This window comes from Punica granatum, chromosome 8, assembly GCF_007655135.1.
Source record: "Punica granatum isolate Tunisia-2019 chromosome 8, ASM765513v2, whole genome shotgun sequence".
In the NCBI taxonomy this organism is placed as follows: Eukaryota; Viridiplantae; Streptophyta; class Magnoliopsida; order Myrtales; family Lythraceae; genus Punica; species Punica granatum.
Window position 1 is genome coordinate 456573 of NC_045134.1, and position 13516 is coordinate 470088.

At 41.7% G+C, this 13516-nt stretch overlaps 3 protein-coding genes across 3 annotated transcripts; 2 read left to right on the plus strand and 1 right to left on the minus strand.

Annotated features, from left to right (window-relative positions):
* The first annotated feature begins 4168 nt into the window (after positions 1-4168).
* Positions 4169-7883, plus strand: LOC116187392 (ABC transporter G family member 9-like). Its single transcript, XM_031516059.1, has 4 exons — positions 4169-4728; positions 5388-6204; positions 6423-6748; positions 7016-7883. Exons 1-4 carry the CDS (start codon positions 4582-4584, stop codon positions 7679-7681), a joined length of 1956 nt encoding a protein of 651 aa, XP_031371919.1. The 5' UTR covers positions 4169-4581; the 3' UTR covers positions 7682-7883.
* Positions 7884-8227: 344 nt separating this feature from the next.
* LOC116189153 (high mobility group B protein 7-like) lies at positions 8228-10473 on the plus strand. The gene is made up of 8 exons (XM_031518696.1): positions 8228-8593; positions 9080-9162; positions 9346-9397; positions 9530-9640; positions 9729-9786; positions 9898-9942; positions 10035-10121; positions 10211-10473. Exons 1-8 carry the CDS (start codon positions 8472-8474, stop codon positions 10301-10303), a joined length of 651 nt encoding a protein of 216 aa, XP_031374556.1. The 5' UTR covers positions 8228-8471; the 3' UTR covers positions 10304-10473.
* A 31-nt stretch (positions 10474-10504) lies between these two features.
* Positions 10505-12881, minus strand: LOC116189152 (MDIS1-interacting receptor like kinase 2). The gene has a single exon (XM_031518695.1). It carries the CDS (start codon positions 12508-12510, stop codon positions 10726-10728), a length of 1785 nt encoding a protein of 594 aa, XP_031374555.1. The 5' UTR covers positions 12511-12881; the 3' UTR covers positions 10505-10725.
* Positions 12882-13516: the final 635 nt, after the last annotated feature.

Here is a 13516-nt window from a genome sequence, read left to right on the forward strand (position 1 = left end):
TACTTACTGGATATGGCTAAATAAATATTAATTATAGATATATAGATAGATATTATACACGCAATCTACTAATTTTAAGTTATAGATAGATTAGATTAGATTAGATTAGATTAGATGGGCATATATATATATATATATATATATATATCTCCAACGAGATTTTATTTCGAATTTTGCTGGTTACATTGTATCCAATCTTGGCGTAAACAGTTACGAGAGGTTCTATTTTAGCCATCTATGTAGCCGGAGGTAGGTTAAAAGTTTGGTCCGCTAGAAATATATATTATTCTGTGCCATATTCATATCGGATTTCAGATTGTAATATATATATATACATATATCTCTCTCGAAGGGAATCATAGCCCTATCAAAAAATATATGTGTGTGTGTAGATAGGATTCGCACCAATTCAAAATTCATACCCCGATCCACATCTCGGGATGGTTAGGTCTTCTATCTATTCACATCCATATCTTTTGTCTTTCCTTTTTCCCCCACAAGATTGATTTGTGGAGCATAAAAGTTAATTGCTCAGGAAATTTAAAGGGAAACAGAAAATCAAAAGGAAAAGCTCAAAATCTCCAAAGCTAAGGGGGCCCAGACTTGCTACATTTGCACAAGCGGCCCAACAACGCTAGGTCGGGTCCCGAATGACCTCCAAGTCTGGACTCTGGCCCGCGTGAAAGATGGCTCAAACAAAGCTAACGTCCTTGTTATCTTTTTTTTTTTTTTCCCGGTGTGCACCATAGGGGAAAATGACACTATTGATCCTAATTGTTTGGCCTTTTTTTATTTTGAGTCCTAAAAGTTTTAAAATGGACAACCAAGTCCTATAAGGTTGGAAAAAGTGTCGGCATTGGTCCTAAATCTAATTGATCGTTACCGTCAGCCTACGTGAACTTAACGCCGTCAAAGTGGCCGTTACTATGATGACGTGTCACGTTCGTGTTGGTTCGACTCAACTATAAACTTTTTAAAATTGAATAGTAATCCCTCATTTTTTTCATTTTCTAAAAATGCCCCAGGTCGGCACTGTTCATCTTATTCTTCTCTCTCCAGGTCCGCATGGTTCGAATCGGCGTAGAGGAGAACCAAAGCTTTGATTAGGCTTCGAATCCGCACAGAGGAGAACCGTCGGGCGGAGAGGCCATCAGTGGTGGCGCGGATCTCGGAGAAGTGGTAGATGTTAGGGTTTTCCAGGAGGAGCTGGTCCTTGAGGCGGGAGAGAGAGGGTTGGGTTGAGAGGGAAGGGTTTTCCAAGTGCTGGAGGAGCTGAGGCGGGAGGAGCTGGACCTTGAGAGGGTTTTCCAGGTACGAAGATTTCGAATTTCTCAAGGGTGACGGTCTTGCCGTTATCGAGGGCTTCGATTTCATGGCGTCCAGGATCGACAATGTGAAAGCCAAGATCTAGGATAAGGAGGGCATCCTACCGGACCAGCAGCGGCTCAATTTCTCCGGGAAGCAGTTTGAGGACGGTCGGACCCTCACCGACTACAACATCCAGAAGGAATCGACGCTCCACCTGGTTGCTCCACCTAGTTCCCGAAGAAGATAATGAACAGTTCCGACCTCGAGAAGATGTGGGCCAAAATTGAAAATTTTAAGAAATTTGGGTCATTTTTCGCAAACTAAAAAATTTATAATGTCTCCAAGACAACAAGTCAGCGATCAGTGTTGTTTTTGCTATATATATGTGTGTGTGTGTGTATACATATATTACGTTGGCATGAAGATATCTAGTTATCAGGATGAGTTAAGTTACCATCCAAACCTCATAATAAAATGGCTTAAAAGAAGAAGATGAACAGTGCCGACTAAGGGCATTTTTCGAAAATGAAAAAAATGAGGGACTACTATTCAATTTTAAAAAGTTTATAGTTGAGTCGGACCAATAGAAACGTGCCACGTCATCACAGTAACGGCCACTTTGACAACGTTAAGTCCACGTAGGCTGACGGTAACGGTCAGTTAGATTTAGGATCAATGCTGACACTTTCCTAAACTTATAGGACTTGGTTATCCCTTTTAAAACTTTTAGGGCTCAATGTCAAAAAAGGCCAAATAATTATGACCAACAGTGTCATTTTCCCTGCACCATAGTATAATCCAGTTCAAACTGGATTGACGTTATTAATGGATTAAATTCTCTCAATTACGAATTCTCTCAATTTATAAAACTCAAACTAAGTCCATATTTAAGAATAACAATTGCTAAATCACTTGAATTAACCCATGTTGATTGTGTTATCTTAACTTCGTCCATATATAAATCAAATACAAATTCTTGCTCACCAAAGATCAAAGAGAAAAATTCTAAATCGCTTGAACCAACCTATATTGAACGTGTTATCTTATTTTTGTCCCTATATAATTCATATACAAAGTCTTGCTCACCAAAGATCAAAGAGAAAAATTCTAAAATTAATTTATTATTATTATTATTAGTGTTTTCAGTATATATATAAATATATATAAGCCCTCGCTCGCATGCATGAGATTGCTTTTGTGTCTTTGCGCAAACTCGAGTTGCCTTGATTTTTTTAATTCTGATAAAATTGGCTATTTTTTTTTTAAAAATATAATGGAGGAGATCTTTTAGGTGATAGAGCAGCTCTAAATTTTTAAATTTTATTTCCAATATTTTTCTTGAAAATAGCAGATTTTTCATAGAAAATAGAAGAGATTTTAATCTCGGTATAATAGAAGAGATTTTAATTAATCATCATCATGTGTATAATAAGGTTTTATACTTTTTTTTTCCTATTACAAGAGAAGTTTATAGGTTTAAGTTTCATACAATGAAATATGAATTCAATATCTAATAAAAAGATATAGGTAGCCCACTGAGTATTGAATATAAAAATTTTTTGTTACCAGATAAGGGTATGCGCTATTGCGCTATATTATCATTTTATAGGAAAATTGTGGTGATTTTAAAATGAAAATTTTCCTTAAATAATATAATAGAACTATAGTATAAAATACATGTATATATGTAGTATAAATGCAGGGAATATATATATATATATATATATATATATATATATGTCGCCTTGTTTTGTTCAGTGGGTGTCATCCATTAATTGAATCGACCCTAGCAATTTTTTTTGTTACTTGAAAAAGATTAACGGGCAGACATACATAAATATCTCGCCCAAATCACCATGCATCTAACTGTATATCGTACACCGCAAATATGAATAAATGTATAAAATCTTATTGAAGGAATGATTGATTGTCGATCGGTGTTCGCAAATTAAACAAATATATCATTTTAATATTAATGAACTTTTTAGCTATATGTTTTATAGCTAGAGAGCTGCTCGACCTGAGTATGATAAGATATATATATGTATATGTATATGAGTAAGTGTTAGGATCGATAGGAATCTCTAACTCACAACAATCGCAAATAATATGTAGGTGGATGACATTATGTACTGTTATTATATGAGGTATGATGATATGACGGTGCATGCATGAGGGTGGAGAGTGAAGTGGATGGTTGTCATGGTCACATGAATTTGAGGCACACTTGTAACGCAGAGAGATTTCAGTGTCAACAACCCTAACAATGTAGCGTAACGTACTCAATCGATCTTTTTGGCTCGCATCTCTCTCTCTTCCATATTGATCGGTATTATATATATATGGATGGAGACAATTTCTTATTTGGATTACAACAACAACTCATAAACGGCAAACGCGAATTACGTTGAAGAAGCCAAGTTTAACACTCGTTTTTTTTTTTTTTTTGTTGAATGAAGCCAAGTTTAACTTATATACATACATATACACACACATATATATGAAAAGCGGAACCAAAAGAAAAAAGATACTAATTTCCCGAAGATTCGGTCCCCAATATATTTACCAGTCATATCATAAATATATATATATATAAATATATTTATATTTATATTTATATTAATTGTTAACACGACACGAGCTTGGGATGATGAGATATATGTCAGATTAATTAAATGGGAAATCGAGCAAGTTCACCTCAATTAACTATCGGTGTTTCTATTAAGTCTTAGCCTTAGGTGGCTATGCTGTAAAAAAATAATAAAAAATTTAAAATATGGATAGAGGTACCAACATATATGTATTTATATTAGCTAGACACACATAAAGAAGGCGTGAGCACATAAATCTGTTAAGTTGTCGCCCTTCTTTGTCGACGCATTTCATGGTATCATTCAGTTGCCACACACGCAGTCCCTTCTTTTTCTTGCCCTTAATGAGCTTTAGCTTAGCTATAACTCGCTAGCTAGCTGTACGGGTGTTTAATTCTCTCTATTGATACTATACCCACACTCACATATATATAGATATATTTACCCTTGGAGAAGAGAGAGGGACAGACAGACACAGAATCACCAAGCAAGTTAGTTAGCTAGCTAGCCATAGCTAGTACGACTCTCTGATGAGAAGTTCATACACAGACAGAGTTACATGGCTAATCTCTTCGTGTGTGCCTGTGTGTGTGTGTTTTCTGGGAAATAATTAATATTCGTCCGATCTCTGCAAGCGGAACTGGTGGACTTAATCAAGGAAACAAAAATCAGTCGTTTTTTGATGAGTTACATGATGAGAGATCAAACGGGAGAGAACCTTGAGGCTCAGACGACGATCAGGAAAGGGGCGGACCAAGGCCACCAAGATGAATCAGCAGCCACCATCACCTTCTCCGATATGAAGCCAACCAGACCTGTTACTTTAAAGGTACATATGTACATACAAACTCGTAATTAATATTACCACCAGTAATTAGCTAGCTAGCTATAATTATTGATTGATCCTTCCCATTCCGTACTGATGCGATTAGTTTCGAGATAAATATGTATACTCTATCTATATAAGGCTTTAATCACTCATATATATGTATCTTATAATCCTACCCTGAGGATGCTGGCTTTAGCCACTGTTTCTTGTAATTAATTAATTTCGAGATAAATATGTATGCTCTCTATATATGCATGGTTTTGCTTATGTATGGGATGACATTTTTCTCCCAACTTAATTTGTATTTGTAGTACTAGAATTTAACGTATGTAGCAATGACTCATGACTATTATTAGGAAAAACCTCTTTCTCTCTAGGCATATATCTCAATATAACTTCAGATGGATCAATCGTCGTGTGAATAGACGCAGCCTATCTAAATACAGATATCCGAACTTCTCGATCAGAATCATGCTTTTACATGACATTTAGCTAGAGTTTATATAAAAGGCAAGCCAAATTCTCTGGCTTGTGCATCAAAGAAAGGAACATAATTAATCAAGAAATCTCTTTCCATCTATCAACCCCAGTCCAACTTACTGTGTGGGACGTTCGTTCGACACTGTGATTTTCGTTCTTCTTTTCCATGTGTGATGCAGTTTCAGGACATTGTTTACACGGTAAACATTCGCAAGAAAGGAAGCTTATTGTCATCATTTGCAAAGGTCCAAAAACCCGAGGCGAAAATGATCCTGAACGGAATATCGGGCATAGTCTCGCCTGGTGAGGTGCTGGCGATGCTCGGCCCTTCAGGAAGTGGCAAGACAACCTTGTTGACTGCTCTTGGAGGTCGTTTGGAGAGCGGCAAACTGACTGGATCTATAACCTACAACAACAGGCCATTCTCAAACTTGCTCAAGCGGAACACGGGATTTGTGACTCAAGATGATATCATGTACCCTCACCTGACCGTCACTGAAACCCTAGTATTCACGGCCCTCCTGAGGCTCCCCAGGACATACACGAAGGAAGAGAAGGTCGCCCATGCAGAGGCGGTAATAAGCCAACTAGGTTTAACCAAGTGCAAGAACATCATTATAGGAGGCTATAAAAATAAGCTCCTTAGAGGGGTATCAGGAGGCGAGAGAAAGCGTGTCAGCATCGGCCAGGAGATGCTCATAAACCCTAGTCTATTGTTACTCGATGAGCCTACCTCAGGTCTTGACTCAACGACAGCTCAGAGGATTGTGAAGAAGCTATGGGAACTTGCTAGTGAGGGGAGAAGGACGGTCGTGATGACCATTCACCAGCCCTCAAGTCGGATATTTTACATGTTCCATAAGGTTATGGTCTTGTCGGAGGGCAGGCCCTTGTACTTTGGGCTGGGAAGTGAAGTCATGCAATATTTCTCCACTGTCGGTTACACACCTTCTGTGGCCATGAATCCTGCCGATTTCCTGCTTGACCTCGCAAATGGTAAGTCGGTGTCATAGTTCCTTTTTTTATTTTTCCCGGCAGCTAGGAGGCCACCACAGGCCTAGAGGGTTCTGAAATCATTTTTATTTTGATGAACAGGCTCAACTTTTTAGCTTGCGAAGTGGCGAGAAATTAATATATAAATTTAGCCATGTATTACATCTTAATCTATCAACTTAATCAAGCCAAATTAATTTTATAATTAAATTTGTGTGTAGGTGTTGCTCCTGAAGATGAACTTAAAGATAAAGGGTCCGTCAAGCAAGCTCTGGTGTCAGCTTATAAGGACCACCTTGGCGATAGATTGAAACAAGAACTTCTCGAAGATGATAAAGGGCTCGACAGTGGACAGCGAGGAGAAGACAAGAACACCGGTGAGTGGGCGACGACTTGGTGGGATCAGTTCAGTATTTTGCTCAGAAGAGGAGTCAAGGAGAGGAAGCATCAGTCCTTCTCTGGTATCAAGATGGCGCAAGTTCTGGTGGTAGCTCTCATCTCCGGCTTGTTATGGTGGCAATCAGATGCTGCTCATTTGCAGGATAAGGTACTTATATATATGTGTGTGAGTGTGTGTGTGTATGTATGTATGTATTAGCTTTCCTTCCCTTTCAACTGAAGAATCTGTGTGTATATATATATATATATATATATATATGGGGATATGTATGTATGTATGTATGTATGTATATCTATTATCACGACGTTTCAATTTAGAAAACTCATCATCATCATCATATTGATCATGTCCTCCTGATGGAAAGGAGTCCATTTATAATTATACAATTAAATAAATTGTCGCTGCATGCTGCAGATTGGGCTGCTCTTTTTCTACTCGGCCTTCTGGGGCTTCTTCCCTCTGTTCCAGGCCATCTTCACCTTCCCGGAGGAGCGACTGATGCTGGAGAAGGAGCGGTCATCGGGCATGTACAAGCTCTCGTCCTACTTCATGTCGAGGATAGTAGGTGACCTCCCGATGGAGCTCGTGCTCCCGACGATCTTCATGGTCATCACATACTTCATGGCAGGGTTCAAGCCCACGGTGGCCTACTTCATGAGCACGCTCTTTACACTCCTCTACAGCGTGCTAGTGGCCCAGGGGCTCGGGCTCGCCATAGGGGCCCTAGTCATGGACCAGAAGGCAGCCACGACGTTTGGGTCAGTGCTGATGCTGTCCTTCCTGTTAGCCGGAGGGTACTACGTCCAAAATGTCCCTCCATTTATAGCCTGGATTAGGTACATTTCCATAAGCCACTACACTTACAAGCTCTTGTTGGGCTCACAGTTTAGGCCCAATGAGACTTACCCATGTGGGGCCAGGAGGGATTGTCTGGTGGGCGAGTTCCCTTCTATAAAGAAAGTGGGGCTGGATGGGCAAGCATCGGCTATCGTTGCCTTGGGTATTATGTTGGTGGGCTATAGGCTCATTGCTTATGTTGCCCTCATGAGGATTGGAGTCACCAAGTCCAAGAAGAGGTGAATGCGTGACCACACCCACCCACCCCCCCCCTCATGAAGCTTTATTATGCATTACTGATTAATCGAAGCAATGGAGATGAACAAATTAATACGACACTCGCTGTCGCAGCAGACATATATATATATATATATATATTAAGGTTTTCGCGTTTGTACTTGTGGATGCTCTACATGATTGGATATTATATCTGTTCTGCTTCGCAGTCTCGTTACTCTTTTTTTATTTTATTTTTTTAAGATAAAACATATAGGTTTTAGTAAGTGTAAAGACCTGAATAAAACATTTCTAATGAAACTAATTTGGCGGGTCTACAAATACAAACAAGAACAAACCCATATATTTTGGGCCGAAAGACAGCAATGGGCCCCCAATGTTAGTGTAAATCCACGCCGCTCACCAGTACATGATCGGACGGTAGATAGCCTGCCATGCTGGCAATCTGTGACGCAAGTTTGAGACCGAAAATTTTGAATCGGATGTAGAAAAGGAATTTTCATTCCCCAAATATATAAATATATAAATATAATGATTAAAAGAAGCGCGGTTTGGTTGTTCTGTGGCGCCAAACTTGAAAAAAGAAAAAGAAAATGCAATTTTTTCGACTTTCCCTCTTCCGATTGCGAGGCGTGGGAGAGGGAGAGGAACAGCTGCTTCGTTATAATTTCAGTTCCCACCATCCCAACCGATCACTCGCCCATTCTCATTCTTAGTTCTCCCTTTCTTCTCTGTATATCGTGCTTCTCTCTCCCTCCCTCCCTCTCCGAGAGCCACCGCCACTAAAGGAGCAGAGATGGCAGGCGGAGGAGCTGCGAAGTCGAACCCTCCAAAGGCTAGGAAGAGAGTAGAAGCCGACACTACCACCGTCCCTTCCTCTCTGGTCCGGGCTAAAGACGGCAGCGCTTTTACCAGATGGTATTTCCTTTCCCCTTTTTTGCAAATATGCACTGTTACCTTATCGTCATGTTTTTGCCATGCGCTTGCTTCTATTTGATCAGATAGATATGGGGTTGCCTTTTCCTGGCTTTGTCTCATCTCGGCAGAAACAGTATGTTGGGTCATCAGAGTAGCCATGCTGCTTATGCTTCTATTTTCCCGAGTTGATCACACAATATAGTGGTCCAATAGGATTGCTGGGCGGATTAATTATATGCTTTTAGGTGGGCATTGTGCTTGGCTTTCTCTGATCAGATCCGGTTTTAGCTTCCTTTCCCTGGAAATGGGTTGTTTATCAATTTGTCGAGTTCCCCTTGGTGGGTGTGATTCTGCCCTTTTCAGTTGATCTGATCTCCTGCATATATATGTTTGTGCGTATTCGATTCTCTCTTACCTGCACTGCAAATGTGTGTGTGTGTGTGTGTGTGTGTGTGTGTTTTTTTTTTTTTTTTTTTTAAATTTCAGTGATGAGTGCAAAAAGGATGTCCCGGTGGCCCTTATTAGCTTCCACAGCTGTAGCCTTGATGCCAAAATCAAGATGAATTTAGGTACTATTCTTGTCTTCCTTTCATTTTTTTAAGTATGATGCAGCTTTGGTTTGTCTTGGTCCTCCTGGATATAAGTCATCACTAGCTCCTATGTAGTTTTTGTCATATCTAATGTTGATAACTCGTGGAATTGTCGGTTGGTCTGCCACTGAATATGACTGAATTGATCTCCTGAAATTGCAGAGGCCCAAGTTGTTGAAAAGCCTGCAGAAGTCAAGAGGGCACCTGCTGATAGGTAGGTCTCCTCTGTCTGAAAAAAAAGGGAAAAAAGAAGAAGTTGAACCTGTTCCCCTGACGAATATATAATATTAATCATTGGAGTTATATAAGAAGTTTGCACACTGAGGTTGCTGAGTTTTGATTCCAGGAAGAAAACATCGGAGCCCAAGTCAAAGAAAGCTAAGATTGAGAGGAAGGTGAAGAAGGGTAAAGATCCAAACATGCCTAAACGGCCTCCCACGGCCTTCTTTCTCTTCATGTAAGAAACTTGTCCTCTAGATTCTCTCTGCTTCAGCTTCACTTCTGATGTGATGGCATGTTATTAAGTGGGTCTTGTCCCTTCGTAGGGATGACTTTAGGAAGGCCTACAAGGAAGAGAATCCTGATTCCAAGGGTGTTAAGGAGGTATCTACGTACATAGCTTGAATTTATTTATTTATTTTGAGTCAAAGAAGCTTTATTCTCAGGTCTACTGGTTGCTGATTTTGTTGAACTCTCTTTCATTCAATCGTTCAGGTTGCAAAGCAGGGTGGTGAGAAATGGAAGTCCATGACTGATGAAGTGAGTTTATTTGAGTCCTACTTCTTTTTCTCTTCTTTCCTTTTGATCTAAATTGCTCCATGGCTGCTGACTGTTAATTATGTTGACTGCAGGAGAAGAAACCCTATCTGGATAAGGCTGCTGAGCTCAAAGCTGAGTATGAGAAGGCTGTTGAGTCTCATAACACTGATAATGCAGAGGTATGCCTCACCACATCAACCTCTTAACATTTGTTTGACATGTTTAAATGCTTAGATAGAATAATATTCATTTTCCTGTGGTTTTACAGGATGAAGGGGCATCGGACAAGGAAGACGATAAGGAAGAAGATAAGGAAGCTGCAGAGAAAGAAGTCGAAGATGAAGTGTCTGACCCGGAGTAGTTTGTTGATTACTTAGATTTTAGTTGGAGGATCTTACTACTTAGGCCTCAGCCTTTTCTTGTAAATCTTGGATTTGATCAGATGCCTTCCTTTGGTCCCAGGGAATTTACGAGAATTCTAAGAGTTGCTTGATAATCAATCAGATTAGCTTGATCATTTTTTATTTTCTATTAAATGGTATATCTGGTGGGTCTTATGATGACATGAAAGATCTCCATTGCAGAAGAATGGCCCTATGGCCCCTATTCGCTGGTATTGAATAGCATTATTTGATGAACAGAACTATGCTATAAATCTAGTGCCCAAAAAAATGTTGAACCATAACATTTGGTAGTATTATCTATGCTCATACAGATATAAGCATCATGTAAGTGGACGAAGAAATGTCGGTCAGCCTCTGGCTGGCCCAAACCGAACAACTTCTACTGGTGGTTCCTCCGACAAGGTGGCAATGGCTTGCCACATAAGCACAGATTGTGGGCATAAGCCACGGCCGGGAATATGTTAAAGGGCCTTCCCTGTGGGATCTCTCCACAGAGCCTGTTGGCCCTGAAGTTTGCATGCTGCAGACCGCCCAGCCCAAGGAAGCTGCTTGGAATTCGACCCGAGATACCATTGACAGAGATATCCAACCACCGGAGCTTAGTCAGTTGGCCCAAACTCGGGGGGATGGTACCACCGATCTGGTTCCTGGAAATGTCCAGCCTCTGGAGTTCGCCGAGGTTTGAGATCGAACCAGGGATCTGTCCCACGATCTTGTTTCCTGCAACGTTCAGCACCTTCAAGCTCGATCCTTGGCCCAGTTCGGGGATGTTGCCTGATAGTTGGTTGCTGGAGACATCTAATACCTCCAAGGAGCTGCTCGTCCTGTTGTTCAAGATTGCAGAGAGCGGGCCCACGAGCTGATTCGAGCGGAGGTCAAGAGTGCGGAGCCCGTTCGGGAATGGGATTTTGGAAACGTCGAACTTCAGCTGGTTGTTCCCGAGCTTGACTTCGTTCAAACTCGTCATGTTTGCAAAGAAACTCGAAGTTCCATCTGCGAGGTAGTTGTCCGACAGGTCGATGGTGGTCAGAGAATCAGGCTTTGTGAAGATGGGGAGGCTTCCTCTGAGCTTGCAACCCGCGAGCCGAACATCGTACAGTTGTCTGTTTCTGATCCATTCAGGAACGGTTGTCCCTAAGCTGAGGTTGTTATAAGACAGGTCTATTGTTGACAGGGAAGGAAGGCCCCGTCCTAGAGAGATGGGCAGAGGGCCTGATAGCTCGTTTCGTGACAAGTTGAGGTTCCAGAGGCTCTGCAACCTCGAAATGGAAGCCGGGATTTGGCCGGAGAAGCGGTTGCCAGATAACTGAAGTTGAGAGAGTGATCTCAAACTCCCAATCCGGTCAGGGATTCTTCCAGAGAGGCGGTTGTGGCTCAAGGAAAGCGAAGAAAGACTCGACAGGGAGAGAACCGAATCGGGTATCTGACCCGAAAGCTGGTTACTGGAGAGGTCGACATTGGTGAGGTTCGGGAACCGCCCTGAAAATTCCGGAACGGACCCGGAGAAGAGGTTGAGGCTGAGATCAAGGAACTGCAGCTTCTGGAGGCCCCCTACTCCGAAAATGGGAGGCGGGATCGGGCCAGAGAGGGAGTTTCTGGCCAAATTCAGCTGGAGGACACTCCGGAGGTTCCCTAAACTCGGAGGGAACGCGCCAACGAGACGGTTCCCATTGAGGGAGAGTGTCTGCAAAGAGGTCAAGCGTGCGAGACTGGAAGGGACGGTTCCCTCGAGGGAGTTGTATTCGAGGACGAGTTGAGTGAGGCGAGTGAGGTTGGAAAGGCTGTCGGGGATGGTCCCCCGGATGCGTTTCATCCCAGAGATGACCAGAACTTCCAAGGAACGCAAGTTGGCCAGGGAAGGCGACAGAGTGCCCTTCATGAAACTCCCAGTGTCCTCGGCACTTGCCTGCAGAATGAGCCCCGAGACTCTGCCAGTGGACGGCTGACAAGTCACGCCTTCCCAGTCGACACAGCAGTCTCTCCCTGTCCATGAGGACAGGATCTCTGTCGTGTCCCTCAGGATCCTTGCCTTGAAGCTGAGGAGAGAGGCTCTATCCTGCTCTGCGCACAATACTGCTGCTGCTTCACCTTGGGAAGACTCGATGAAGCCACTGAAAGTGAGGAACAACTGGAAAAGGAGAGAAGCCCATCTCAAAATCTGCATATCTGCCGGCTGAGAAGTGGGACTCGATCAGATCAGCAAGAGCCAGAATATAATAAATAAGGAGAATATTGGGCCCCTGACAGACGATGAATCTTCAATGGGAATAAAATTATATATAATATTGTATGTAAATGCAAATGTAAATGTATATTAAAGCAAAGCAGTGATGGATGGAGGTGTGTGTGTGTGTGTGTGTCTGCTGCTAATTCTATTCTCTTCCTTTTAGTTCCTTCCCGTAGACAGGAAGGCAAAGGGTCTAATGATGAAAAAGGAACACTCGAGCAGGGCAAAGAAAAGAAAAAAGGATAGAAATAGGTTCTGGTTTTAGGAAGAAGTCTGCAACACTTTGTCCTTTATTTATAGTAAGTAGTAAGGAGTACTCTGTCCCTGCCCTGTAAAAATAACCCAACCCCCCTTTTTTCCTTTTTATTTTTTTTATTTATTTTTTTTGGGGGGGGGGGGGGGGGCGGCTGTGGGTAGTGGGAGTGGGAAGGAAGGGATAAAAGCGAGGAAATTGCTATTGTTTGTCTCCGTCCTCAATTCAAGATCAAGGGGGGCGGAAAAGTAAAGAGGGGGTTCACATGCAAAATTTTCTGACCGTTGGATTTGATATATGGATGGCAGTATGAATGAATGAATGAATGAATCACAGTATATATATAATGTTACATTATTCCATTCTCAAAAGTCATTCATTCACGCTCACGGGGATCCTAAACTCCTAATTCCCCATTCGAACGTTGGAGCGCACCCCCACCTCCACCCCCACCCCCCCGCCCCCCCTTTCAAAAACTTTCTTACTTTCTCTCGTATATAATCTCGTCTTCCTCCTATATATCCTAGAGTCAATCCATATTACTCCATATAATACAATGATTGAAATGTAATGGCCACACAATCATTATATTCCAAAGCGTATGTAATTTTATTTTATCTGCCCGATTTTGATCGGCGTTTCTGTTTTCTATGATCATCGTTTTGATGTAATTAATATCTTTTGTCTGTG